The sequence below is a fragment of the Grampus griseus genome, assembly GCF_964374135.1.
Source record: "Grampus griseus genome assembly, chromosome: 8".
In the NCBI taxonomy this organism is placed as follows: Eukaryota; Metazoa; Chordata; class Mammalia; order Artiodactyla; family Delphinidae; genus Grampus; species Grampus griseus.
The window spans coordinates 83631787-83659691 of NC_139002.1; the positions used below are offsets into that span (position 1 = coordinate 83631787).

Sequence of the window (27905 nt, forward strand, 5' to 3'; positions counted from 1 at the left end):
AGAACACTATAACCAAGCAATATAAAAACAGAAATGCTAAAAAAATCTCCAAATCACGGCCCTCTGAATCTTGTTTTTATCCAGGTTACTAAATTCCACCATATTTCCCTTGCTCACAGCCAGAGTGGATTCATGTAAAGTTAGTGGACATTAAGCCTCAGGACCCTTAACTTGCTCTAGCTCCTGAGAATGCTAAAAGTTGAGAGTGCTGGAAGCTGTAAAGCATCAATAGGTGGGGAGGGGAAGCCAGGTAGTAATCAGAGTATTTCTATGTAAGAATGTCTGATAAGTTACCTTAAAACATCACGGAAGAATCTGAATCTCCAAGTCTCCATTAATTTGTTGTGATTTATTTTCTCATTCTAAATAAATAGTCACTTTCAGGCCTAATTTTAAAGAGGCTCCTCTCCCCCCAATTTTACAAGATCTAGGTCCCAGAGAAACTGGATCTGCCTCTACTGGCAGCAAATGGAAGATAACCCACAAAGCATCACTGACCAATTGTGCGTGAAAAGCACTACTAATTCCAGTAAAAGGACTTCCCTGTACCCATCTTCTGCTCATTCCCCCGTGCTTTCTTCCACCTACTCACACATCCCACACTCTTGCTCATCAATTGCCTGTCAGATCACCCACCTTCCTACTAGTTTTTCCACCCACCATCCCCTACAGATTTGCTAATAGCCTTTCCTATCAATCCTTTCTTTCCTGCTCTCCCAGGGAAACGCTCACATTTCTGACAGCATCTCCATGGGGATGAAGAGGAAGAGGAGTTGCAGCGAAAGGACAGGACTGGGAAGGCAGAAGTCACTGAGCCATGGCTGTAGCAGATGTTCTCATAAGGCTGAGGGTGATGGCAGTGACAGGGGATATGGGGTAAGAGAAGGTTTGGAATAGTAAGAAATTGCTCCAGAAGCTTGTTACCTGAAGGGCTTCGTAAATTATGCCGCACATTGAGTGTGACCACTAAGGGTAAAAACAGTAAGAAATCTCATCAACTTAAAAGGTGCTATGATGTGATGGGAAGAGAATGTACCAGAATACAAAAAAGTGTATGCTGGGGTTGTGACTACATATGAGTGCATATGGAAATGATATGCAGGAGTGAGAATGGTTATATAAGGAATAATGTGATTACGGGTGATATAACTTTTTCCTAAAATTCTTCTAATTTTGGTATGTTGTGTTTTCAATTTTTTTTTTTTTTAACAAGGAACTTTCCCATGGCAGGATGGACACTGAAACTATTCTCGGTCTTTTGTCTTAATGTGTCTATTTAAACTGGATACTGTATTATGCAAAAATGGAACTGAGGCATTGTGGAACACAGAGCATGTCCTTTTAAGAGGTGATCTTCGGGCTTCCCTGGTGGCGCAGTGGTTGAGAGTTCGCCTGCCGATGCAGGGGACACGGGTTCGTGCCCTGGTCCGGGAAGATCCCACATGCCGCGGAGCAGCTGGGCCCGTGAGCCATGGCCGCTGAGCCTGCGCGTCCGGAGCCTGTGCTCCGCAGCGGGAGAGTCCACAACAGTGAGGGGCCTGCGTACCGCAATAAAAAAAAAAAAAAGAGGTGATCTTCTAATATTAAGACCTAACCAAAAGCTGCTATTTTAAAATTATCAATGAGGGACTTCCCTGGCGGTCCAGTGGTAAGGAATCCACCTTCCAATGCAGGGGACACGGGTACGATCCCTGGTTAGGGAACTAAGATCCCACATGCCTCAGGGCAACTAAGCCCACGTGCCACAACTACTGAGTTCGCGTGCCTCAACAAGACAGCCCGTGCGCCACAGCTACAGAGCCAGTGCACCCTGGAGCCCGCGGGCCACAACTAGAGAGGAAAAACCCACATACCACAACTAGATAGAAGCCCACGCACCGCAACAAAGAACCCGCACGCCGCAAAGAAAGATCCTGCATGCCTCAACGAAGATCCCGTGTGCAGCAACTAAGACCCGATGCAGCCAAATAAATAAATAAATAAAAGGGAAAAGAATTTTTAAAAAATAGATAAAATTATCAATGAAAGATATGATGAGGATGATAAGCTCAGTGAAAAAGTGAATGCAACCACACATAACATGAAAAAGCACCCCAGGGGACTTTTGGATCACACCCTGCCTACAGCCCCTAGTTGAACACCTAGAAGCTCTAGAAGATGATGATGACTACAATATATTATGTTTGGTTCTTGAAGCTGAGTCCTGGGCTCACATATGTATTCAACAGTGATACAAATCATCAAATAGAGAAGAGTAGAAAGATAATCATTCCAATTCACAGTTTTATCAAAATGAATAGAAAAGGGGAAAAATAGGTTTTATTGGAGCCATGCCTTTCAGTTATAAATGGAAAATGGATTGATTGATATATCATCTAACACTCTGCATAGCACACGCTACAAGGTGGGATAAAGTTGCTCATAACTACAAAAGTCACGGCCCTTGCCCACAGTGACTCAGAGGTAAGTGGGCTAGAGACAGTGCTCCAAAAAAGGGCAGTTCATTCACACTCCATGGAAACAGAGTTTGGCCAGGCTACTGATATGAACTGATTCTGGAATTAACAGAGGATGGTATGCTGCTGTGACCTATGCTCAATATCTCTCCAGTTGGAATTAGCAAGTTCTCCTCACCTAGAGAGTATGGAAAAACTCCTCAATTCTAAGAGACCTGCAATTCTGAATACTTAGGGTATACTTTGCTAATCCAGTTTTGTCTCTACTACCTAGCTATTTCAGATGTAAGAACTCGTTTAGAAAACTACAGATCTCTATATCTTTTCCAGCAGTCCAAACATCTACTCCCAAAAATATGGGGGTTGGAGGGAAAGGAGAAAATGCATTACCATGAATAATACACAATAATTTATTTACAATGTTCCATTTAATTTTATATGAAAAACATGTCAGTCACTTTGGGCATCCAAGACCAACTTGCCTTTCTAGACTAATTACTGGAAAGTCCTATGTGCCCTGTGTTGTACACGACCCTGCCTTTGCCCACTCAGTGGCTATAGGTAGTTGAATTAATGTCAGGGACCTAGGTAAGGCTGGACTGACACAAACAGATTCTCTCTTCAAATGGTTTGAACTAGGAGACACAAAGACTCTCGTCAGATTATGATGGCCATTTAAACCTAACAGTTAGGGAGAGCTAGGGGCCATAATTTTCCTCCATGTACGTACAAAGGAGTAAAAAGAGAAAGCCAGCTTGCAGAAAGAAATGAGAAATGAAAAAGCTCAGAAACATGAGGAGCAGAGAGACTATGGGGCTTCAGGAGAAAGAGATATGGAAAAGAAGTGACTTTCTTGTGAGAATCGGCTGTACTTCCTGGTTTTCATTTCTGTGAGATTCCTTTATGTTTTCAACAAACCCTCTTTTTATTTGAAATGCTTTGAGAGGGTTTGTGTTGCAGGTCACCAGAGAGTTTTGATGTAAACATGGGATTTATATCATAGAGCAGATGGGGAAAGAGGAAGCTCAAAGAGGGGAGAAATAAAATGAAAGTTCCCTTGACCCCAGGCCTGGCCAAGTGCGGACAGGGAAAGGCAAATGTGGGGCTCTGAAATGAAAGAAGTATGGTTTGCAGGAATCTTTGGTTTTGCTTTTGTTTGGCTTTTTTTCCTTTTTATTTTTTTATTGAATTATAGTTGACATACAACATTAGTTTCAGGTGTACAACATGGTGATTTGACATTTATATACATTATGAATTGATCACCATGATAAGTCTAGTGACCATCTGTCATCATACAAAGTGACTGCAAGGTAATTGACTATATTCCCTGTGCTATACATTACATCCCTGTAGCTTATTTATTTTATAACTGGAAGTTTGTACCTCTTAATCCCTTTCACCTATTCCGCCCAACCCCCCCCAACTCCCTCCCCTTTGGTAACCACCAGTTTGTTCTCTGTATTTATGAGTCTGTTTCTGTTTTGTTTGTTTGTTTTGTTTTATAGATTCCACATATAAGTGGAATATAGTATTTGTCTTTTACTATTTGTCATATAGTATTTATCTTTCTCTGTCTGACTTATTTCATTTAGTAAAATACCCTGTAGGTCCATCCACATTGTTGCAAATGGCAAGATTGCATTCTTTTTATGGCTAACATTCCATTGTGTATATATATATCCATTTGCCTATCAATGGATACCTAGGCTGCTTCCATATCTTGGCTAAATAATGCTGCAATGAACATAGGGGTGCATATATCTTTTCAAATAACTGTTTTCATTTTCTTCAGATAAATGCCCAGAAGTGGAAGTGCTGAATTGTATGGTAGTTCTATTTTTAATTTTTTGAGGAACCTCCATACTGTTTTCCATAATGGCTGCACCAATTTACATTCCCAGCAACAGTGTTCGAGGGTTCCCTTTTCTCCACATCCTCACCAACACTTGTTTTTTGTTATATTTTTGATAACAGCCATTATCACAAGTGTGAGGTGATATCTCATTGTAGTTTTGATTTGCATTTCCCTGATGGCTAGCGATGCTAAGCATCTTTTCATGTATCTGTTGACTATCTTCCTTGGAAAAATACCTATTCAGGTCCTCTGCCCATTTTTTAACTGAATTGTTTGGGGGTTTTTTGATGTGTGATTTCTTTATATATTTTGGATATTAACTCCTTCTTAGACATATCATTTGCAAGCATCTTCTCCCATTCAGTATGTTTTTTCATTTTGTTGATGGTTTCCTTCGATGTGCAAAAGCTTTTTTGTTTGGGATAGCCCCATTTGTTTATTTTTGCTTTTGTTGCCCTTGCCTGAAGATCTCCAAAAAAATATACTGCTAAGACTAATGCCAAGGCAGCATACAAGAAGCATACTTCTTCTAGGAGTTTTATGGTTTCAGGTCTTACATTTAGGTGCAAAATGGCAGACTGGATCTGTAACCAAGTCACAAATCTGAAAAAGAACAATGCTACTGGACTACAGGAACACTTGACCTTGATGTCTTGAACATCACTTCCTAAGCCTTTAGCTGAATAGCATAGACTATGAGAAATATATTATCGTGTTTACCTTGGAATTACACTTCCCCAAAGGTCAATTTTTACATGGTAACATTCTCATTAAAATGTAAACAAGGAATGCCATTAAAGAAATAAGTTATAGACAGAAAATATAATGTTTATAATGTTATTTGCAGAATAAGACTGAATATTACGGGGAACTGTAGAGATAAAGGCTGATCAAAATACAATTACTTCGAATGTTATCACATTCAAATATGAACATAATCAAAAGGAAATGAAGAATTGTAGTTATGGTTCTTTAGATGGAAAAGAGCCATACTTTGAGTAATTCAATTTTACTAATTATAGTCTCTTGAAACATGAGATATGAGATTATAGAACAATCTTAATTTGACAGACTTAAACAAAAGTATTTAAACTCCCTAAGCTTTCAGTACCTAAACCACTTTAGCTGAGTATGAGTTTCTTTTTTTCTCTTCCAATGATGCAATAGCAAAGGGTAGTTTAGGACATTTAGCCATCTTGTCCTAACAAATAACCAATTCACCTTTTTTTCCCAGTATATTCTTACGTATTGATTTTACCAAGTGAACCCAGACATCTGTCACACTTATCCAATACAGATCCTTTTCCTTGGCAATGTAGTTATAACATCAATCAGTCACCTGGCCTTTCACCTCTAATTCCTATTGCCACTGTCTGTCAATTATTAAAGCTTGTCCATTTCTCCAAATAAGTTATTTTTAAAAACTGAAATACACAGTGACTCCTGTGAAAAATATATGTTTCTTAGAAAAGCATGTAAATGTTCATGATTAATTTCTTCATTAAAATTACTTTTCTGGGTTGAAAACTAAAGTTTATAAACCCATATTTCAAAGACTTCTAGATATTTTCTTTTAGAACATATTCCCTGAATGGTAGTATTAGCACTTGTAATCCAAACTCCAGTTTGAGGAAGACAACACAAAAAGAAATCCAAGCTGAGTGGCATTATTACAAGGGTCTTCAAATGGAGCAGAGTGGTTTGTCTCTGGTTGAACCCATTGAGAGTCACAGAATGACACCCACCTTGAGCTGCAGGCCTCCTGGGATAAGAGTGTTTGCTGGAAGGCTTTTAATGTGTTCGTAGACATAAGAGGAGAATTGCTCCTGCTCAGCCTGTAATTGGGGGCCAAGTTTAGAGAGATGACCTCTGTTGCTTTTGATAGCTGTCTGCAATTCATCAATCAGCTTGTTCACCTGGAGGGGTTAAATTACAAGAGTTGTTAGCAAGAAGTAATTGTTGATGTCACACCTATTAGATTTTTGAGTACTTAGTTTGATGTGGGGAAGATGACTTCAATATAAGAATCTGAGTATAGATCTATGTTCAAGTAAAGCGAATAGGCGATATATACATTCCTTCATCAACAAAATTTATTTATGGGAAAATTTCTAACTTTGTACTTCAGTAATATGGAATAGGTACCCATTTACAACTGCTGAATAAAAATTGTCTCTAGATACAAAAAGAACCATATACATTGACAAGTTTGCCAAGGACTTTTAAACTGCTTAACAGAATAAGACCTCTCTAAAACTTTAAGTAATCCAATATATGCGCCAATGACAATATTTAATTCTATTACATGTACCTTCCTTTTAAGAATATTTTATTTTACCATCTGTATGTTACCTTTAAAATTTGTAATATGTATATTAAATTCATTAACATTTTGTGGCCTTTTAAATGAATCAGTCTGTTCTCTTCCTTCCAAATACTTTAAAATATAATTTTCCAAATTTCATAAATACAATTTTTCAAAATATCCATACCTCAAAGACAATGCTCTATTCTAGACAATATTTTGAATATATACAAATTTCTGAATAATGCATAGAATTTTTCCAGAAACAGCAAAGGCTTAGAAACATGTACCTTTTATATTTAAATTTATGGATTTCTAATCAGAATATTTAAGAGACATATGAACTTGACTTACAGGTTATTAGTAAGACATACTGAAGACTCAAAAATAGTAAGTTAATATTTTAACCCTTATAGTTTACAAATTAAAAATCATTACAATTCTTTGACCCTTCACTGTGTTATATAAACTTATATTCTCTCTAATATATTGGATTCTTACATAAACACTGGTCGATATACGGTAGTGACTAAAAGAGATGAAAAGCAGGAATTCTCTTTATCCATGATCTTTAAAGTGATCAAATTAGACCCATCTTAGAATTATGAATGACTGTGAACAGGGCATGGATTTTTGAAATCTTGGGTTAAAATGCTGGCTCTTTCATTTACTGACTGAGAGGCTTTGAACAGGTAATAAAAAAACCTCATTCACAAATGAAGAATAATACTGACCTTACCATGTTAAGAATTAAATTAGATTAAAGAATGGACAGCACAATGGCTAACCTATAATGTCGCATGTACATGGTGTATTATTACAGTGTTTTCATTTTTAAATAGAGTAGTTTTCTGCAAATCAAGTTTTAATTGTTTTTCTTGGCCTGTCTTTCCTATTCCTACCATTATGTCACATGAAGAAGATAAAAATTTGAAACTAATTGCTACATAGATTCTCAACCTCACTTCAGTGTCCACAGATAAAATGCAAACTCCTTCTCCAAGAGTCTCCCATGTAATGACAGCTCATTGTCTTTCTATCTCTCTCAGCTGAAAATATGGTATTTGCCCCTACCAACTCTGATGTTAAATCTATGATTTCTATCCCTTCCACAGAGGATTTCAGGGAAGGCAATGAAAGTAAGTTTGTACTATTATACATATGACTTGAATATTTACTTTTCTACTTTACCTAGTTAATTTGAAATATATATATAATATTATGTGTGTATATATATATATATATATATTACTTCAACTATATTTAGCTTTTCCCAAGAACTTTAGAAGCATTATATGCATATAAAGCTAATTTAAATGATTCCTATTTTTCTTTGGTGTCCCATATCTTTCTTATTTGTCCCTATGTGATCAATCATATACTTTCTTTTAAACAATGCTTTTTTCTAAACAAAGAACTGGCAAACTTCTTCTCTATAAGAGCCAGATAATATTTTCAGTTTTGTGAGTTATAATGTCTCCATCAAAACCATTCGACCCTGCAGTTGTACTTTGTAAGCAGCTGCAGACAATATGTAAACAAATGGACAAGGCTGTGTTCCAATAAAACTTTATTTAGAAAAACAAGCAATGGGCTAGATTTGGCCCCAGGGCTTCAGTTTATCAACCGTTCTTCTAAACACATATATTTCCTCTCCTTCCTTTCTTTTCTTATAAGTAATACTCTGGCCAAGGCTTCATCTCCTCATCCCCTCCTGCTACTGGTATTACCAATACACTTACTGAGTGGCCTCCCTGTCCCTAGTCTCTCCCCCTGTAATCCATCCTGTCATCTCCACCTAATTAATCTACCTCCAATAGTATAAATAAACCTTCAAGTAGCTCCCCCACCCACTGCATTCCTCATCTTGCTATTCAAGATTCAAGACCTTTTCTTACTTTCTAGAACAAATTTCTATGCTTTCCACAGTACAGTTAACCCTATAAGAAAGTCATAAAGCTTAAAATATGGCAATGATGGATGATTCAATATTAGTCAATGTTTTTCATCCTTATCTTTACATACTACCTTTTAGCAGTATTATCCTCAAAGACGATGGATAATAGTATATTCTACATACCAAAGCTAGAGACCAAAGCAGACCAAGTAACTTGCTCTTATAGGTATGTGACAAAATTAAAATCTAATATCCAAAGGCCTGAAATAGAAAGAGTCTACTTCTGGAAAGCACCGATCCTCTCTGAACCTATACCCAGCATCATTTGATTCAAGAAGATATAATTTTACATAGTCTTTAAAATATACTAAGTATCATGCAATGTGTTTTGTTAGTCAATAATACTGCTCTCTTTAATTTTATGTACTGTACCTAGTGCTACAGCAAGCCACCAAAAAAAAAAAAGGACGAATTTCAGGCTTTGATTTGAGAGCATCTTTATACGACTTGTTTTACTGTCACAATCCATAGCCTTTCACTGATAGGGAATTTCATGTGACATCAGAAATCAACCATACAATTGATGATGTCATTTGCATTCTAAAGGGCTACTGGTTAAAACCTTAAAAGTTTCATTTCCCATAAATTCTTCGTTGCTTCAAAAAATTTCTCTATCATTTTTGCCATTTTCCTTGGCCCCGTGATTATCTGTTAATGTATGTGAAGCATAATTATAGCAATCATGGCCTGTATTTTTAATAACTTAAAACTATCAAATAAGATGCCCTAGTAAAGATTAACTTATATCTTAAACATAGGAGAAAATATATCAAGAATCCTGCCACTGACGTTTTGATAAAGTTTCCAACCAATTTTCCTCAAACTTTGGTACTTTAAAAATTCATAAGGAGATAACCAACAAGGTCCTACTGTATAGCACAGGGAACTCTACTCAATATCTTGTAATAACCTTTAGGGGAAAAGAATATGAAAAAGAATATATATATATATGTATATGTATATGACTGAATCACTTTGTTGTACACCTGAAATTAACACAACATTGTAAATCAACTATACTTCAATTTAAAAAAAATGCTTTTTAAAATTGGAAAAAAAATTTCATAAGGTCTTTTATTCTCAAAGTGCTCCATTTTACGTGTTACCCTGAAAGATAATGCTATGCATGAAATAACTCATATACCAAAATCAGATAGGTAAAACAATACTCCTGAATTATATTACATGATACGATTTTTTTTTTCCAATCACAGATGTTGCTAAAAGGGGGGAAAATGTTCTTTAAAATTCTTCATCATGAATCTTTTTTTCCTGCAAATCCTTTTTTTTTTCCCTCTCTACAAAGGCAATGTGAATGGGGGCAAAAGAAGACAAAACTTGACCTTTTGTGATCCCAGCATTAATGGGTCTGTTCATAATTCAATCTATGTGTGTGTGGGAGCATCCATGTGGAAACATAGAGGCCTGAGAGACATAAAGCCTTTCCCTTTAAACATTATCTGACCCTATCAGTCCCATTCACAAAAGAAGGCTTACGTATGCATATGTTGAAAAAATGCACCATCTCATTGTGCAGCCGAAAGCCTACACATTCTACTCTTCATTCTCTGTAGAAATGCAGCACGGAAGTGACACTTGTACAGAATTTGGGAGAGTGACAAATGAGCAGAAGGTAGCAAAAAAAAAAAAAAAAAAGAGTATTCTGGTGAGGAAAAAAACCAAACTTCTGAAAGAATGCAAATGCACACCTGTCTATAAACATATACATAGGCTTTTTTGCATAAGATGTAGGGCATTTTGGTCATTCATGCAACCCTTGAATTTAGTTGAATTCTCAAGATGATTTAGAGTAAACAAAATATTGTTCTGTTTATAATCATTCTAAAATGTATACCTATCAAAGTTGTACACTCTGAACCATACATTGTGAATACTGTACTTTAACTATTATGAATGACTCTTTGAAGAGCTCCTGGTTTTTCTAGTGATGAGTTCAGCTGTTGGCCTGAATGCTATGTGGCCTGGAGTCCATATATGTTAGTGAGGAGACTCCAGAGCACTTTATACTGAATTGCCACTTGAAATCAGCACAAAGGGTGGCAGACTCCACGCTAGGAACATCATCTTGGCATGCAGCATATGGGACAGTCTCGAAGCCGGGTCAGTGCTTAAACTTAAGACCAAGACACTTTCTAATTTACAGCATAGTTAAGAACCAGAAAGGGGACAGGGAGATAAAAATGGGTGTTTTAAACTCCCTAAAGTCTCTTACTTGGTTCAGGCCCAAGGGTACAATGTTTTTCAGGTTAAGAAGTGAACATAATCAGACTTGACAAATGAAGGCTAGAAAAGACATAGGAATCTGTGAGCAAAATTAAGTATCTTTTAATCTTAATCTTAATCTGCAGTGTAACCACAGGAAAACTGAAATACCATCTCGTATTCCAATCACTTCCACTACTCCCAACTTTCTAATAGATTTCCAGACCCCTTCTGAGATGGAAGTTATTTTGGAAGATCTATATTGTTTCCAGCCAGGGGTCACTTATGTGCTGCCTTTAGGCCTATTTGAGTCCAACATCCCCATCAACTCATGGGGGAAGGGGTGATTGAAAATAGAGACATTTAAAAACATCTTTATAACTCATCTGGCAAGAGGGGTATGATGATGGCAATAAGGATGATGTCAAGTATACTTTTGGAGGAAGCAATAAGAATGCACTTCACAGACCTCTGGCTACAGGAGCATAATTGACCAAGGGTCCAAGCTATTATGCTCTTACACCCATCACCAGGTTGGCACCAATGTCCAAGGATACTAAAGCAGGTCCAACCCAGGGAGTCACAAGACTCCTCTGATGGACAACTTTGACTCAAGGATACGCCAGCAGCTTTGCCAAACCCTCCTTAGACTGCACAACAGTCTAGGATACTTCCACCCAGTCTTCCCTTCCTCTCTCCTTCACTCATGTTCAAGCCTGCATTTCAGTCTGACAGGTCTCCCAGCCTTACCTAGAGCTCTCCCCATTTTCTCTCATGGCATTTCTTCTATTAAAATCCACACACATTAAAAAAAATTCGATCCTGGTGTCAACTTTTCAGAGAATCTGGAATAACACACTTTTAAACTGACAAAAAAATTACACACAGATTTCTAGTAGACCATTCCTAAAAAGCTTGATACAGTTCAACATATACCATCACATCGAAGTAGTCTCGTGATGCATACGTTATTATTATTCCCAGTTTTCATGTGGAAAAATTACATGAAATAAAATAAGATTTTAAGATAAAAATACAGACAGCAGATACCTAAATCTAAATCTCAGATTTCACGATGTTTACTTAAGGTTTTGAAATATGTCTAGAAATATAGTATTTTGTAAAAAAAACTGTGGGCAAAATTAAATGTTGGAGTAATCTCCCCATCCCCATATTTTTCATTTCTTTTTACCATCATGATTTCACATCTCTGTATATGAATTAGGCACAAAACTTGATGTCACTGACTTACACATCAAAATTAATAAATCACTTTCAAATTAATGATATAAAAATTATTCTCATAGTGTATGGAATATATTTAAAGGTTCTTACACACACACATTCACACCCACACACACAATCAATATTCCCTTCACTGTGTGATTTTTGAAGCAAACAAAAGGCATTTGGAGTCAGCTGATCAAGCAAATATGTGACCAAATAAGGCCCTTTGCAGGAAAAAAAGTGATGTATACAGGCACTAAAGAAACATTAAGATGATAATAAAGGAGTACCAAATAAGCATTAATACTGTTGGATTTTCCAGAAAAAATAATTTTCATTTCCAGCTTTGGTAAGAAGGTGGCATTAAAAATGATATTTTTAGCATAATGATCATTTTCCTGGGCCACTTCAAGTTTCCAGTTCCATTGAAATTATAGTTTTGCATAAAATATCAACAAGCAAAATAATTACAATATTTAAAATGCAGAAAATAGTTCATCTATTCATTCTTTTAGATTATTTCTATTTGTTCTCTAATAATAATTTGTTATTATAGATACAATTTTAATTATACTAATTCAACTAGAGATTTTTATTTACATTTCCTGAAGTTGATGATATCAAGATATATGATAGATTCATTTTAAACTTACTGTGAAAATGTAATAAACTGTGATAAACAACATTTTTCAATTGGATAGAGGACAATATTTTTTAAATCTAGAACCAACAACCTAGTTTTTAACTTGTTAATATTAAGTGGAATGAGTCAGAACTATAATTTAAAAGTATACAATTGTTATTTGTTATATCTTAGAAAAATTCAAGTTGAATTTTTCTTATGAAATATTTCCTACTGAGATTACCAATCAATGTTTATAATATAATCTTTAATACTGCACATATATAAGCCCCAAATATTAAGGTAGCCTCTAACTTAAAGAATTGAATTCACTCAGGAAAATCTGATGCATTATACTTGTTCATCTATTGTAAAATACATAGTTAGCAAAGGAGATGCAATTACCATGATAAGAAAATATTAAAACCCTAAAGCTTGGATAGATTTCCTTGCCAAAATGTCAAAAGAGAATTATATGAAAGTTTAATTTTTAAATATTCATGCTATCTTATTCTTTGAAGTTGCTTATAGATTTTATTTACTGACAGTAGTACATGGAAATTAGCAAATTCATGATCTTTCCTCAGAAAGATTAAATGCTTTTGCATTCCAGGAAACTACATGAAAATCATTTTTCCCTTTTGTCTAACACCAATTTTGTATTATTATTTCATTTATGGAATATGCTGTCAACTTCACAGCATGAGCTTTGGAGAGAAGAAGCCTTGCGTTAATAGTCCTTCTTTACAATATTGTCTACAGAATCTTATGATTAGTTCACTTAGGCTTGACATTTATAAACTACAGTTTTTCCTTGATAAGAGGTAACATTGCTAGCATTTCTAAAATTCAGAAAGATAATTCTATTCCTAGAAAGTCAGAAAATAAAAATAAGATTTTATTATTTGTTCAAAGTTCAATAAAATTTTAATGTTTTTCCTATGTTAGCATAGTCCATAATTTCTAGATTCCAGTTGCATGTAATAATTTCCTAATTTAGGAAATTTATGAGGAAGTATTCATAAGTAGTTTTCAGAAAATTATAATATGATTTATTCTTTCAAGCATATAACTATTTTTCAAGCTGCCTATATCAATACAATGATTTCCAGTTCTGACCAGTTTTTTTCATTATGTTTTATCAGATAACCAAAGTTGGTTCACTACCAAATCAAAGTAAAATCTGCCTTAATTTTAAAATTAGTATTTATTGTAGCTTTACAATACAATTTAAAAAGTAAGTTCCTTACTTCTTCTTGTGCCTTATGGTGTTCCTTTGCTGTCATTGAAAGAATGACTTTTTCGGTAATTTTCCCTTTCTGTTCATCCACAGCCAGGTTCAACTAGAGAAATAAATAAATAAGTAAATGACATGAAAATAGGCACCTATTGACACCTAATAGCAATGTTTATTCAAACAACTAATTTAGCATAATCATGGAAGGTGATTTCAAATGAATTTGGCCCATACGTATGTGAAAATGAATTCCATTTAAATAAGTCGAAATGTTTTTATATTTAAAACATTTAACACTATTTTTCACTTCCACTTTTACTGTTTTTAAGCTTACTAAAATATGATTTGGGAAGGGGTCCTAAATTGCAGACATTTGACACTGATGAGTACCTTTTAAAAGCATTTTGTCAAAATTAACATAGCAAAATTTTTTAAAATTAGGCTGATATTCCTATTCAAATCTTTCATTGTCAGTAGGGAATAAATTGGCTGCTGTTATGTCAGGATAAGAATTCAAGGAAATAAACCAAAAGCAAATGTCAATTCACTGTCGAATGGTTCAAAATGATTCACAATATTTCACAACAAAGAATAAGTTTTACCTTAAATACCTGAATGGTTACTTCCAACCTGCTCCATGAACAGAGCCAGACAGAGGTCTTCTACTACTGCTGTAAACCCATGTTATAAAAAGGTGAATGTGGCTCATTCTATATTTCTTTATAAACAATCCCCACCAAAACAAAATGCTACTTTCAAAAAAAGGAAAAAGCTAAACTCACACAGTAATATTCACTCAGCAGATTGGTATTAATAGGAAGAAAGAAAGTAACAGCCTGATACAGAACCTTCTGAATTGGAATATTTAACAATTCTTAGGCAATGGACGTGCCACGTAGTATCCCCTTATTGAAGATTAAGAATGAATAAGGACCATGTTTTTTGTTTTGTTTCTTTTGTTAATGCTGTTGTTATTTTAAATAGGCTTTCTCAATTGTATGCCTGGCAAATCATGTTTGAGTTAACATGAATCTCTAATCTATACCCTGCCTGAAGACCCACTCCTATACTTGGGATAGAATGGGAGTGGGGGTCAACAATATAACCTCCTCAATCTACCTGTTCTTATATACTATAAGAATAGTATCAAACCTGTGACGTCTTCATCTACTCATATGTGCCACAGCTCAGTTTATCAGAGATCCTGTTTTGGGAGAGGAGAAAAGTCTAAGGAATCCTTAGGTGATCCTAATGATCAACTTAGATAAGGAGTTGACAAACATTTCTATAAGAACCAGATAGTAAATATTTAGGCTTGGGGAAAAGGGGGACAGACAAGTCTCTTTTGCAATTACTCAACTCTGCCCCCATAGCATGAAATAGAAAATACATAAACAAATGAGCGTGGCTATGTTCCAACAGAACTTAAAAAACAAAAAAGAGGCAGACTGAATTTGGACAGCAGGAAATGTTTGCAAATGTTTGCCTGTCCTAGACAGAGAACCACTGAAAACAAGTTTTTTAAAAAAAAAAAAAAAATGTGATATACGTGATGACTACAGGTATAATGCTATATGGTATATTTGAAAGTTTGTTAAGACAGCAGATCCTAAGAGTTCACCAAAAAAAACCCATTTTTTTAAACCATATGAAATGGTGGATGTTAACTAAGCTTACTGTGGTAATCATTTCACAATATATAAAAGTAAAGTCAAAAAATAATTTAAAAATTAAAATAAAAAGTCAAGTCTGCTATTCACCTTAAACTTACACAGGGCCATATGTTAATTATATCTCAATAAAAACTGGGAAAAATCATCATGTGAAGCTATTCTTAGAATCAATCTCCCCAAGAAATATTTTTTCCTGTGCTAAAGTAATACAGAAAATGTAATATTATAAAATGTCAAATATCAAACTCAACTTCCACACAAGGAAGCCTATGTGTAAACTGTGGCACAACGTACTTGTGTCAAGTCTCTATGATTATTTCTTTATCAGGGGAGTCTCATTTATCAGGGAGGCTATGTGAAGGAGAGTGACTGGGGAATATTCACCAAGGTCATCTTTTCTTCACAAAGTTAATTTCCAAATGCAAAAACATTCAGAGCAGATCTTTTTTGAAAGGAAGCAAAACAGAACAAAAACAGAGCTATAAAACTCTTTGGTGCCACTGCAGTAGGTCCGATTCAATGTGGTCTCCCAGGACCATGACATGTAGAACTGCTTCCAAGTAACTCTTTAAAAGGTAGGAATTCTTTACCTATAAAACCACTACAGTTGGAAAAATCACCTCATTCTAACACTCAACTTCTAGCACTATCCTATTCTACATAAGCTGAGGGAAAAACATATCAACACTGAAAAGCATTATATGCATAGTACCAAATAGAGAACCCAGTAAGATATTGAAAAATAAATTGTCAACAAAACATAAGGATACATACATGGGGCCTTTTCTGAAAACAGCCTAGACATTCAAAAAGAGAGATATCTTAATACAATCATTTAGAGGAAATTACTGAGAGTAAAAAGTCAAATTAAGAGAACGCATTTTCACTTTGAGGTATTAATAATATGCAGTGCAAACAGCATCTCTCCCTCAAATTCCAGACACAATAACAACAGTAAGATTCTTCTCTCCTGTCACTTTGGAAGAGAACATCCTGTTTCTTCATTAAGACAAAACTAGATGCTTTTGATTTGCTGTTCTTAAAATATATGAAATAATTTTTTGTCAATGGGCTTGAAATTTCTGAGGCTAATTTTCATGTATAAAGAGGTAGACACTTCAAATTAAAAATCAAAACAAACAGGAAGGATGAACCTTGAGGGCATTATCCTAAGTGAAAAAAGTCAGATGGAGAAAGATAAATAGCACATGATCTCACTTACATATGGAATCTTAAAAAAGAAAAAAAGCTCATAGATACAGAGAACACTGGCGGTTGCCAGAGGTGGAATGGGGGTTGAAAGGTGGGCAAAATGGATGAAGGAAGTCAAAAGGTACAAACTTTCAGTTATAAAATAAGTAAGTCATGGGGATGTAATGTACAGCATAGTGACTATAGTTAATAATAGTGGATTGCGTACATGAAACTTGCTAAGAGAGTAGACCTTAAAAGTTCTCATCACAAGGAAAAAATCTGTAACTATGTATAGTGAGGAATGTTAACTAGACATTGCAGTGATATTTCTCAATATACCTCAATAAAAACAGAAAGATGGCTAAAATTTGTATATAACTATGAAAAGCCAAATCTCTACCAAACAGGGGAGTGGAAAATCAAGTTGCTTTTTTCTAACTACATCATGCCCTTTTAAAATGTGAGAAAACACCCCCAAATATTTGTGATATACATCAAAACTTACCAAGCTAAATAGGAAGGTTTAATTCACCATTTTCGCCACAGCTTGCTGCTAAGAGTTTAGAAATACGTAAGTAACAAACACTGGCTATCCTAAAGTAGGTTCAAGTTGGCACATTCAATATTAATGGTAACCAGAAAAAAACACACAAGAGACTACTCAAAGACAGTAGCAGATATGGAAGAAACAAGGAACACAATGGCTCTGTCAAAGAAAAATGAACAAAATGATTCAAGACAATGGTCTGGTTAGAGAAACAAGGTTAAAAAGGAGTAAGTTCACCTCAAACAATTTGTTTAGGAATTAAGAAAAGAAATCCACAAAAGTATACCTGAAACAACAGATTCCAATGAAATGATTTCTAGTGGTTGTTACCTTTTAGACTATATTTTACATAAAACTATTAATGCTAACATAGCAGACATTATACTTTCTCTAAAGCCCTAAAGGGTCATAGATTACTAATGTATATATAGTTTTATACAAAACATATGGCCCATTGTGACTATAATAGAAAGTACTCTTAATTTTGAGGAATTCTTCAAACATTTGCTGGCTCCGGAAAGCTCTACTATGGACATCCTAGAGAGGAAAACAGGCTCAAAACCTCCTGCTGGAGAAATACAGACAGAACAGCAGTAATCTCATTTTATGGTATCATTAACATTATATGGCTTTTCTGTCCTGTTTTTTTAACTCCCCAGAAAAAATATTTTAAGGCATATTTATGAAAATCATAAAGACTAATTGTGTAAAAAATTTGACATGACATTAAGATAAAATAAAATCTATTTTATAGGAGAAAATAACTCTAAAGTAAACGCTAGAGTCTAGTTATTAATATTTTTAGAAAAGCTACAGTAATCAAACACTGGTATGTTCTATCTAATTCATACTGACATTCCAGATAGGTACCAGCCAAAGAGGGAAGAGTCTATTAGTCTAACCAAACTGTCAGTGCTCTGAACTGTAGTTCTGCATGCAGTTTTCTCTGTATTCTCCAGAAAAGCAGTTAAAGATTTAAATGTGAAGCATATATGTGTTGTGTACAATGTTCTTAATAAAGCAACATAACCCAAGAAGAAAACTGAATCTATCTTTCTATCAAAAATCTTTTTGACCAGTAAATATTGATCTATTAATAAATTATTTGATCCATATTTTACATGCAGATCAATACAGGCAATACAGTTTAGCATAAACAACAGGACAATCAGCCTTCATATATATTGACAAGTTTCCCAATGGTCTGTTAATATACAAAAGACTGGGACAAATTACTTATTTATATATACAAAACATGGTTATAAAGACCAGCTGCAGGTATTTTTTTGAAAAGTGCATTTTAATAAGGTCCTATTCAGTTAGGGAACAAATGGGGAAGAAGTAGTTTGCACTACAGAGTTTAGCGCGAGAGCTTTCTCTTTTTCTAACCACGAAATCAATCATTTGTCCAGACTGTGGGAGTCAGAGTTAGTTACTGAAAAGAGCTCCGTACATAAACAAGTCAATAACTCATTGTGTGTTATTGTCGAGCTGAAGAAGTCGGCTTTCAAAAAGCTGCCCCTGCTTCTCTCAGAATGAATGTCACTGTATTCAGAGACTGGGAGAGAGTCCTTTGTTTCCAGCCATTGCTGGCTGCCATTTATGTATGGGAACAGGAGGTGGCTGCTAGGAGTGCGAGGGAAGACACTACTTGGTATCACGGATGTCCAGAAAAAAACTCTGAATTTTGTCAACCTAAATAATTTGTGCGTGGAAATGCATTAATGGAATTGTTAAAGAGTGGCCACACACACAAAAATTGGTAAAGGAATTAAACGATAATGAGTCTGTATCGTGTTAAATTGGATCAGGCTGATATTTTTGGTTCCCTACCTGTCAACAAAGATGAAACCAAAATATAGGCAATGGTTTGAAAAGTTCAAATGTACAAAATCAAACTGATAAACAGGTCAACATGTCAAATCAATGCTATCCGTTCCTGCCATAAATATTAAAGGTGGGAGAGGCGGAAGATGGCGGAAGAGTAAGACGTGGAGACCAGCTTCCTCCCCACAGATACATCAGAAATACATCTACACGTTCAACAACTCCTACAGAACACATACTGAACGCTGGCAGAAGACTTCAGACCTCCCAAAAGGCAAGAAACTCCTCACGTACCTGGGTACGGCAAAAGAAAAAAGAATAAACAGAGACAAAAGAATACGGACGGGACCTGCACCAGTGGGAGGGAGCCGTGAAGGAGGAAAGGTTTTCACACAATAGAAGCCCCTTCGCAGGCAGAGACTGCGGGTGGTGGAGGGGGGAAGCTTCAGAGCCGCGGAGGAGAGCACAGCAACAGGGGTGCAGAGGGCAAAGCGCAGAGATTCCCGCACAGAGGATCGGTGCCGACCAGCACTTACCAGTCCGAGAGGCTTGTCTGCTCACACGCCAGGGCGGGCGGGGCTGCGAGCTGAGGCTTGGGATTCGCGTCGGAGCGCAGGGAGAGGACTGGGGTTGGCGGTGTGAACACAGCCTGCAGGGGGTTACTGCGCCACGGCTAGCCGGGAGGGAGTCTGGGAAAAAGTCTGGACCTGCCGAAGAGGCAAGAGACTTTTTCTTCCCTCTGTTCCTGCTGCGCGAGGAGAGGGGATTAAGAGCGCTGCTTAAAGGAGCTCCAGAGACAGGCGCGAGCCGCGGCTAAAAGCGCAGACCCCAGAGACGGGCATGAGACGCTAAGGCTGCTGCTGCCGCCGCCAAGAAGCCTGTGTGCGAGCACAGGTCACTCTCCACACCTCCCTCCGGGGAGCCTGTGCAGCCCGCCACTGCCAGGGTCCCGGGATCCAGGAACAGCTTCCCCGGGAGAACACACGGCGCGCCTCAGGCTGGTGCAACGTCATGCCGGCCTCTGCCGCCGCAGGCTCGCCGCGCACTACGTGCCCCTCCCTCCCTCCCTCCCCCCGGCCTGAGTGAGCCGGAGCCCCCGAATCAGCGGCTCCTTTAACCCCGTCCTGTCTGAGCGAAGAACAGACGCCCTCTGGCGACCTACACGCAGAGGCGGGGCCAAATCCAAAGCTGAACCCCGGGAGCTGTGCGAACAAAGCAGAGAAAGGGAAATCTCTCCCAGCAGCCTCAGGAGCAGCGGATTAAATCTGCCCAATCAACTTGATGTACCCTGCATCTGTGGAATACCTGAATAGACAACGAATCATCCCAAATTGAGGAGGTGGACTTTGAGAGCAAGATTTATTATTTTTTCCCCTTTTCCTCTTTTTGTGAGTGTGTATGTGTATGCTTCTGTGTGAGATTTTGTCTGTATAGCTTTGCTTTCACCATTTGTCCTAGGGTTCTATCCGTCTGTTTTTTGTGTTGTTTTTTACTTAAAAAAATTTTTTTAAATAACTATTCTTTTATTTTAATAACTTTATTTTATTTTACCTTTATTTTATTTTATTTTATCCTCTTTCTTTCTTTCTTTCTACTTTTTCTAACTTTTATTCTGACCCGTGTGGATGAAAGGCTCTTGGTGCTCCAGCCAGGAGTCAGGGCTGTGCCTCTGACGTGGTAGAGCCAACGTCAGGACACTGGTCCACAAGAGACCTCCCAGCTCCACGTAATATCAAACGGCGAAAATCTCCAAGAGATCTCCATCTCAACTCCAACACCCAGCTTCACTCAACGACCAGCAAGCTACAGTGCTGGACACCCTATGCCAAACAAATAGCAAGACAGGAACACAATCCCACCCATTAGCAGAGAGGCTGCCTAAAATCATAATAAGTCCACAGACGCCCCAAAACACACCACCAGATGTGGACCTGCCCACCAGAAAGATAAGATCCAGCCTCATCCACCAGAACACAGGCACTAGTCCCCTCCACCAGGAAGCCTACACAACCCACTGAACCAACTTTAGCCACTGGGGACAGACACAAAAAACAACGGGAACTATGAACTTGCAGCCTGCAAAAAGGAGACCCCAAACACAGTAAGGTAAGCAAAATGAGAAGACAGAAAAACACACAGCAGATGAAGAAGCAAGATAAAAACCCACCAGACCAAACAAATGAAGAGGAAATAGGCAGTCTACCTGAAAAAGAATTCAGAATAATGATAGTAAAGATGATCCAAAATCTTGGAAAAAGAATAGAGAAAATGCAAGAAACATTTAACAAGGACCTAGAAGAACTAAAGATGAAACAAGCAATGATGAACAACACAATAAATGAAATTAAAAATACTCTAGAAGGGATCAATAGCAGAATAACTGAGGCAGAAGAACGGATAAGTGACCTGGAAGATAAAATAGTGGAAATAACTACTGCAGAGCAGAATAAAGAAAAAAGAATGAAAAGAACTGAGGACAGTCTCAGAGACCTCTGGGACAACATTAAATGCACCAACATTCGAATTATAGGGGTTCCAGAAGAAGAAGAGAAAAAGAAAGGGACTGAGAAAATATTTGAAGAGATTATAGTTGAAAACTTCCCTAATATGGGAAAGTAAATAGTTAATCAAGTCCAGGAAGCACAGAGAGTCCCATACAGGATAAATCCAAGGAGGAACACGCCAAGACACATATTAATTAAACTGTCAAAAGTTAAATACAAAGAAAACATATTAAAAGCAACAAGGGAAAAACAAATAACACACAAGGGAATCCCCATAAGGTTAACAGCTGATCTTTCAGTAGAAACTCTGCAAGCCAGAAGGGACTGGCAGGACATATTTAAAGTGATGAAGGAGAAAAACCTTCAACCAAGATTACTCTACCCAGCAAGGATCTCATTCAGATTTGATGGAGAAATTAAAACCTTTACAGACAAGCAAAAGCTGAGAGAGTTCGGCACCACCAAACCAGCTTTACAACAAATGCTAAAGGATCTTCTCTAGGCAAGAAACACAAGAGAAGGAAAAGACCTATAATCACAAACCCAAAACAATTAAGAAAATGGGAATAGGAACATACATATCGATAATTACCTTAAATGTGAATGGATTAAATGCTCCCACCAAAAGACACAGACTGGCTGAATGGATACAAAAACAAGACCCATATATATGCTGTCTACAAGAGACCCACTTCACACCTAGAGACACATACAGACTTAAAGTGAGGGGATGGAAAAAGATATTCCATGCAAATGGAAACCAAAAGAAAGCTGGAGTAGCAATTCTCATAACAGACAAAATAGACTTTAAAATAAAGACTATTAGAAGAGACAAAGGACACTACATAATGATCAAGGGATCGATACAAGAAGAAGATATAACAATGATAAATATTTATGCAACCAACATAGGAGCACCTCAATACATAAGGCAAATAATAACAGCTATAAAAGGGGAAATCGACAGTAACACATTCATAGTAGGGGACTTTAACACCTCACTTTCACCAATGGACAGATCATCCAAGATGAAAATAAATAAGGAAACACAAGCTTTCAATGATACAGTAAACAAGATGGACTTAATTGATATAGGACATTCCATCCAAAAACAACAGAATACACATTCTTCTCAAGTGCTCATGGAACATTCTCCAGGATAGATCATATCTTGGATCACAAATCAAGCCTTGGTAAATTTAAGAAAATTGAAATTGTATCAAGCATCTTTTCCGACCACAGCGCTATGATACTAGGTATCAATTACAGGAAAAGATCTGTAAAAAATACAAACACATGGAGGCTAAACAATACACTACTTAATAACAAAGTGATCACTGAAGAAATCAAAGAGGAAATCAAAAAATACCTAGAAACAAATAACAATGGATACATGAGGACCGAAAACCTATGGGATGCAGCAAAAGCAGTTCTAAGAGGGAAGTTTATAGCAATACAGTCCTACCTTAAGAAACAGGAAACATCTCAAATAAACAACCTAATCTTGCACCTAAAGCAATTAGAAAAAGAACAAAAAAAACCCAAAGTTAGCAGAAGGAAAGAAATCATAAAGATCAGATCAGAAATAAATGAAAAAGAAATGAAGGAAATGATAGCAAAGATCAATAAAACTAAAAGTTGGTTCTCTGAGAAGATAAACAAAATTGATAAACCATTAGCCAGGCTCATCAAGAAAAAAAGGGAGAAGACTCAAATCAATAGAATTAGAAATGAAAAAGAAGTAACAACTGACAGTGCAGAAATACAAAAGATCATGAGAGATTACTACAAGCAACTATATGCCAATAAAATGGACAACCTGGAAGAAATGGACAAATTCTTAGAAATGCACAACCTGCCAAGACTGAATCAGGAAGAAATAGAAAATATGAACAGACCAATCACAAGAACTGAAATTGAAACTGTGATTAAAAATCTTCCAACAAACAAAAGCCCGGGACCAGATGGCTTCACAGGTGAATTCTATCAAACATTTAGAGAAGAGCTAACAGCCATCCTTCTCAAACTCTTCCAAAATATAGCAGATGGAGGAACACTCCCAAACTCATTCTCTGAGGCTACCATCACCCTGATACCAAAACCAGACAAGGATGTCACAAAGAAAGAAAACTACAGGCCAATATCACTGATGCACATAGATGCAAAAATCCTCAACAAAATACTAGCAAACAGAATCCAACAGCACATTAAAAGGATCATACACCATGATCAAGTGGGGTTTATTCCAGGAATGCAGGATTCTTCAATATATGCAAATCAATCAACGTGATACACTATATTAACAAATTGAAGGAGAAAAACCAAATGGTCATCTCAATAGATGCAGAGAAAGCTTTCAACAAAATTCAACACCCATTTATGATAAAAAGCCTCCAGAAAGTAGGCATAGAGGGAACTTTCCTCAACATAATAAAGGCCATGTATGACAAACCCACAACCAACATCATCCTCAATGGTGAAAAACTGAAAGCATTTCCACTAAGATCAGGAACAAGACAAGGTTGCCCACTCTCACCACTCTTATTCAACATAGTTTTGGAAGTTTTAGCCACAGCAATCAGAGAAGAAAAGGAAATAAAAGGAATCCAAATCGGAAAAGAAGAAGTAAAGCTGTCACTGTTTGCAGATGACATGATAGTATACATAGAGAATCCTAAAGATGCTACTAGAAAACTACTAGAGCTAATCAATGAATTTGGTAAAGTAGCAGGATACAAAATTAATGCACAGAAATCTCTGCATTCCTATACAATAATGATGAAAAATCTGAAAATGAAATCAAGAAAACACTCCCATTTATCACTGCAACAAAAAGAATAAAATATCTAGGAATAAACCTACCTAAGAGGACAAAAGACCTGTATGCAGAAAATTATAAGACACTGATGAAAGAAATTAAGGATGATACAAATAGATGGAGAGATATACCATGTTCTTGGATTGGAAAAATCAACATTGTGAAAATGACTCTACTACCCAAAGCAATCTACAGATTCAATACAATTCCTATGAAACTACCACTGGCATTTTTCACAGAACTAGAACAAAAAATTTCACAATTTGTATGGAAACACAAAAGACCTTGGATAGCCAAAGTAATCTTGAGAACAAAAAACAGAGCTGGAGGAATCAGGTTCCCTGACTTCAGACTATACTACAAAGCTACAGTAATCAAGAGAGTATGGTACTGGCACAAAAACAGAAATATAGACCAATGGAACAGGATAGAAAGCCCAGAGATACACCCACGCACATATGGTCACCGTATCTTTTTTTTTTTAAACAATGAAACATTATTTTTGCCATTAGATTAGCAAAGATTTTTTTTTAATTTTATTTATTTATTTTTGCTGTGTTGGGTCTTCATTTCTGTGTGAGGGCTTTCTCTAGTTGTGACAAGCGGGGGCCACTCTTCATCACAGTGCGCGGGCCTCTCACTATCGCAGCCGCTCTTGTCGCGGAGCACAGGATCCAGACGCACAGGCTCAGTAGTTGTGGCTCACGGGCCTAGCTGCTCCGCGGCATGTGGGATCCTCCCAGACCGGAGCTCGAACCCGTATCCCCTGCGTTGGCAGGCAGATTCCCAACCACTGCGCCACCAGGGAAGCCCCTGGTCACCTTATCTTTGATAAAGGAGGCAGGAATGTACAGTGGAGAAAGGATAGCCTCTTCAGTAAGTGGTGCTGGGAAAACTGGACAGGTACATGTAAAAGTATGAGATTAGATCACTCCCTAACACCATACACAAAAATAAGCTCAAAATGGATTAAAGACCTAAATGTAAGGCAAGAAACTATCAAACTCATAGAGGAAAACATAGGCAGAACACTATGACATAAATCACAGCAAGATCCTTTTTGACCCACCTCCTAGAGAAATGGAAATAAAAACAAAAATAGACAAATGGGACCTAATGAAACTTCAAACCTTTTGCACAGCAAAGGAAACCATAAACAAGACCAAAAGACAACCCTCAGAAGGGAGAAAATATTTGCAAATGAAGCAACCGACAAAGGATTCATCTCCAAAATTTACAAGCAGCTCATGCAGCTCAATAACAAAAAAACAAACAACCCAATCCCAAAATGGGCAGAAGACCTAAATAGACATCTCTCCAAAGAAGATATACAGACTGCCAACAAACACATGAAAGAATGCTCAACATCATTAATCATTAGAGAAATGCAAATCAAAACTACAATGAGATATCATCTCACACCAGTCTGAATGGCCATCATCAAAAAATCTAGAAACAACAAATGCTGGAGAGAGTGTGGAGAAAAGGGAACCCTCTTGCACTGTTGGTGGGAACGTAAATTGATACAGCCACTATGGAGAACAGTATGGAGGTTCCTTAAAAAACTACAAATAGAACTACCGTACGACCCAGCAATCCCACTACTGGGCATATACCCTGAGAAAACCATAATTCAAAAAGAGTCATGTACCAAAATGTTCATTGCAGCTCTATTTACAATAGCCAGGAGATGGAAACAACCTAAGTGTCCATCATCAGATGAATGGATAAAGAAGATGTGGTACATATATACAATGGAATACTACTCAGCCATAAAAAGATATGAAATTGAGCTATTTGTAATGAGGTGGATGGACCTAGAGTCTGTCATACAGAGTGACGTGAGTCAGAAAGAGAAAGACAAATACCGTATGCTAACACATATATATATGGAACTTAAAAAAAAAAATGTCAAGAAGAACCTAGGGGTAAGACAGGAATAAAGACACAGACCTACTAGAGAATGGACTTGAGGATATGGGGAGGGGGAAGGGCAAGCTGTGACAAAGTGAGAGAGTGGCATGGACATATATACACTACCAAACGTAAAATAGATAGCTAGTGGGAAGCAGCCACATAGCACAGGGAGATCTACACTACCAATATATAAAACAAATAAAGGCAACATGAGTTCCCAGATATAACAACTACTTATTACAGTGCCAGTCAATGTGTGTGCATGGACGGGATTTTATGAAGACAGAAAATGGAATGTCATGTAAAAAATTGTTTTGGATTCTGGATTTTGCTTTTATTCCTGTCATTAATTTTATTCTAACCTTTGATTACATCATAATGCTAATGGACATATATACACTACCAAATGTAGAACAGATAGCTAGTGGGAAGCAGCCGCATAGCACAGGGACATCAGCTTGGTGCTTTGTGACCACCTAGAGAGGTGGGATAGGGAGGGTGAGAGGGAGGGAGATGCAAGAGGGAAGAGATATGGGAACATATGTATATGTGTAACTGATTCACTTTGTTATAGAGCAGAAACTAACCCACCATTGTAAAGCAATTATACTCCAATAAAGATGTAAAAAAAAAAAAGACATATCAACCAAAAAAAAAAATATTAAAGGTGATTCATGGAACTCTGACATGGGGTTTTTGATATGTGTGTGTGTGTGTGTGTGTGCGTGCGCGTGCGCACGTGTGTGTGAATCTCTTTAAGAAATGATTTCATGTGTCAACACTTGTAATGTTAAAGAAATCTGAACTATTTTTGACTTAAAATTAATTTAAATACCCTTTAGAGTTGAACTAAACCTAAAAATCATGATACAAATATTATACTCTTATTTCATCTTAATGTTTATTAAAAACCTACTATTTATTCAAAATCAAGCTAGGGACTGTGAAGAAGCACCAGACCAGGGTTCAAGGTTTATAATTAGGCTGGGCAAATGAAAAATACACATGGTCTGTTTAATAAATGGTCCTCATGGTGGAGCGGGTAGGGGTGGTCTCTGAAATCAACAAACGCTTAGCTCTTAATTAAATAAAGTTGGTGTTATAGGCAAGGAGAGAGTTGGAACCTAGAACTGAATCCAGTCAATTCCAAATCACCTCACCAATTTAGAAAATCACAGAATTAAATAATATAACATGCTTTCACATGCAACAACTGTACTAGACATTTTTCTAGGTAGAAATAGGTTAATAGCAAAGTGTGATATGGTTGAGGAGACAATAAATAAATTAAAAAAACAATAGAAAGTGAGAAACAATATATGGCAGAAGGTAGATCATAATTCAAATGGAGGTATAAACAATACAATCTATAAGTATAAAGGGCAAAAATATTATTGGGCGATGGAGCGGTTGGAGACAGAAAGTCAAAAAACGATGGGCAATACCTAGCTAGGAAAAGAAGTGATAATATAGAGCAATATTATTAATTAGTATTACTAATTAGTCATTAATTACATGATAAAATTTGTTCTAAATACAA

At 36.7% G+C, this 27905-nt stretch overlaps 1 protein-coding gene across 1 annotated transcript in view; it reads right to left on the reverse strand.

The window, feature by feature from the left end:
- DCDC1 (doublecortin domain containing 1) overlaps positions 1-27905 on the reverse strand; it is a gene marked incomplete at both ends in the record, with an annotated part of 429210 nt that overhangs the window by 211457 nt on the left and 189848 nt on the right. The window contains 2 exons of the mRNA XM_082661206.1: positions 6060-6230; positions 13899-13991. Of these exons, the coding sequence (XP_082517332.1) occupies positions 6060-6230; positions 13899-13991 (264 nt within the window). The remainder of the gene's footprint in view (positions 1-6059; positions 6231-13898; positions 13992-27905) is intronic.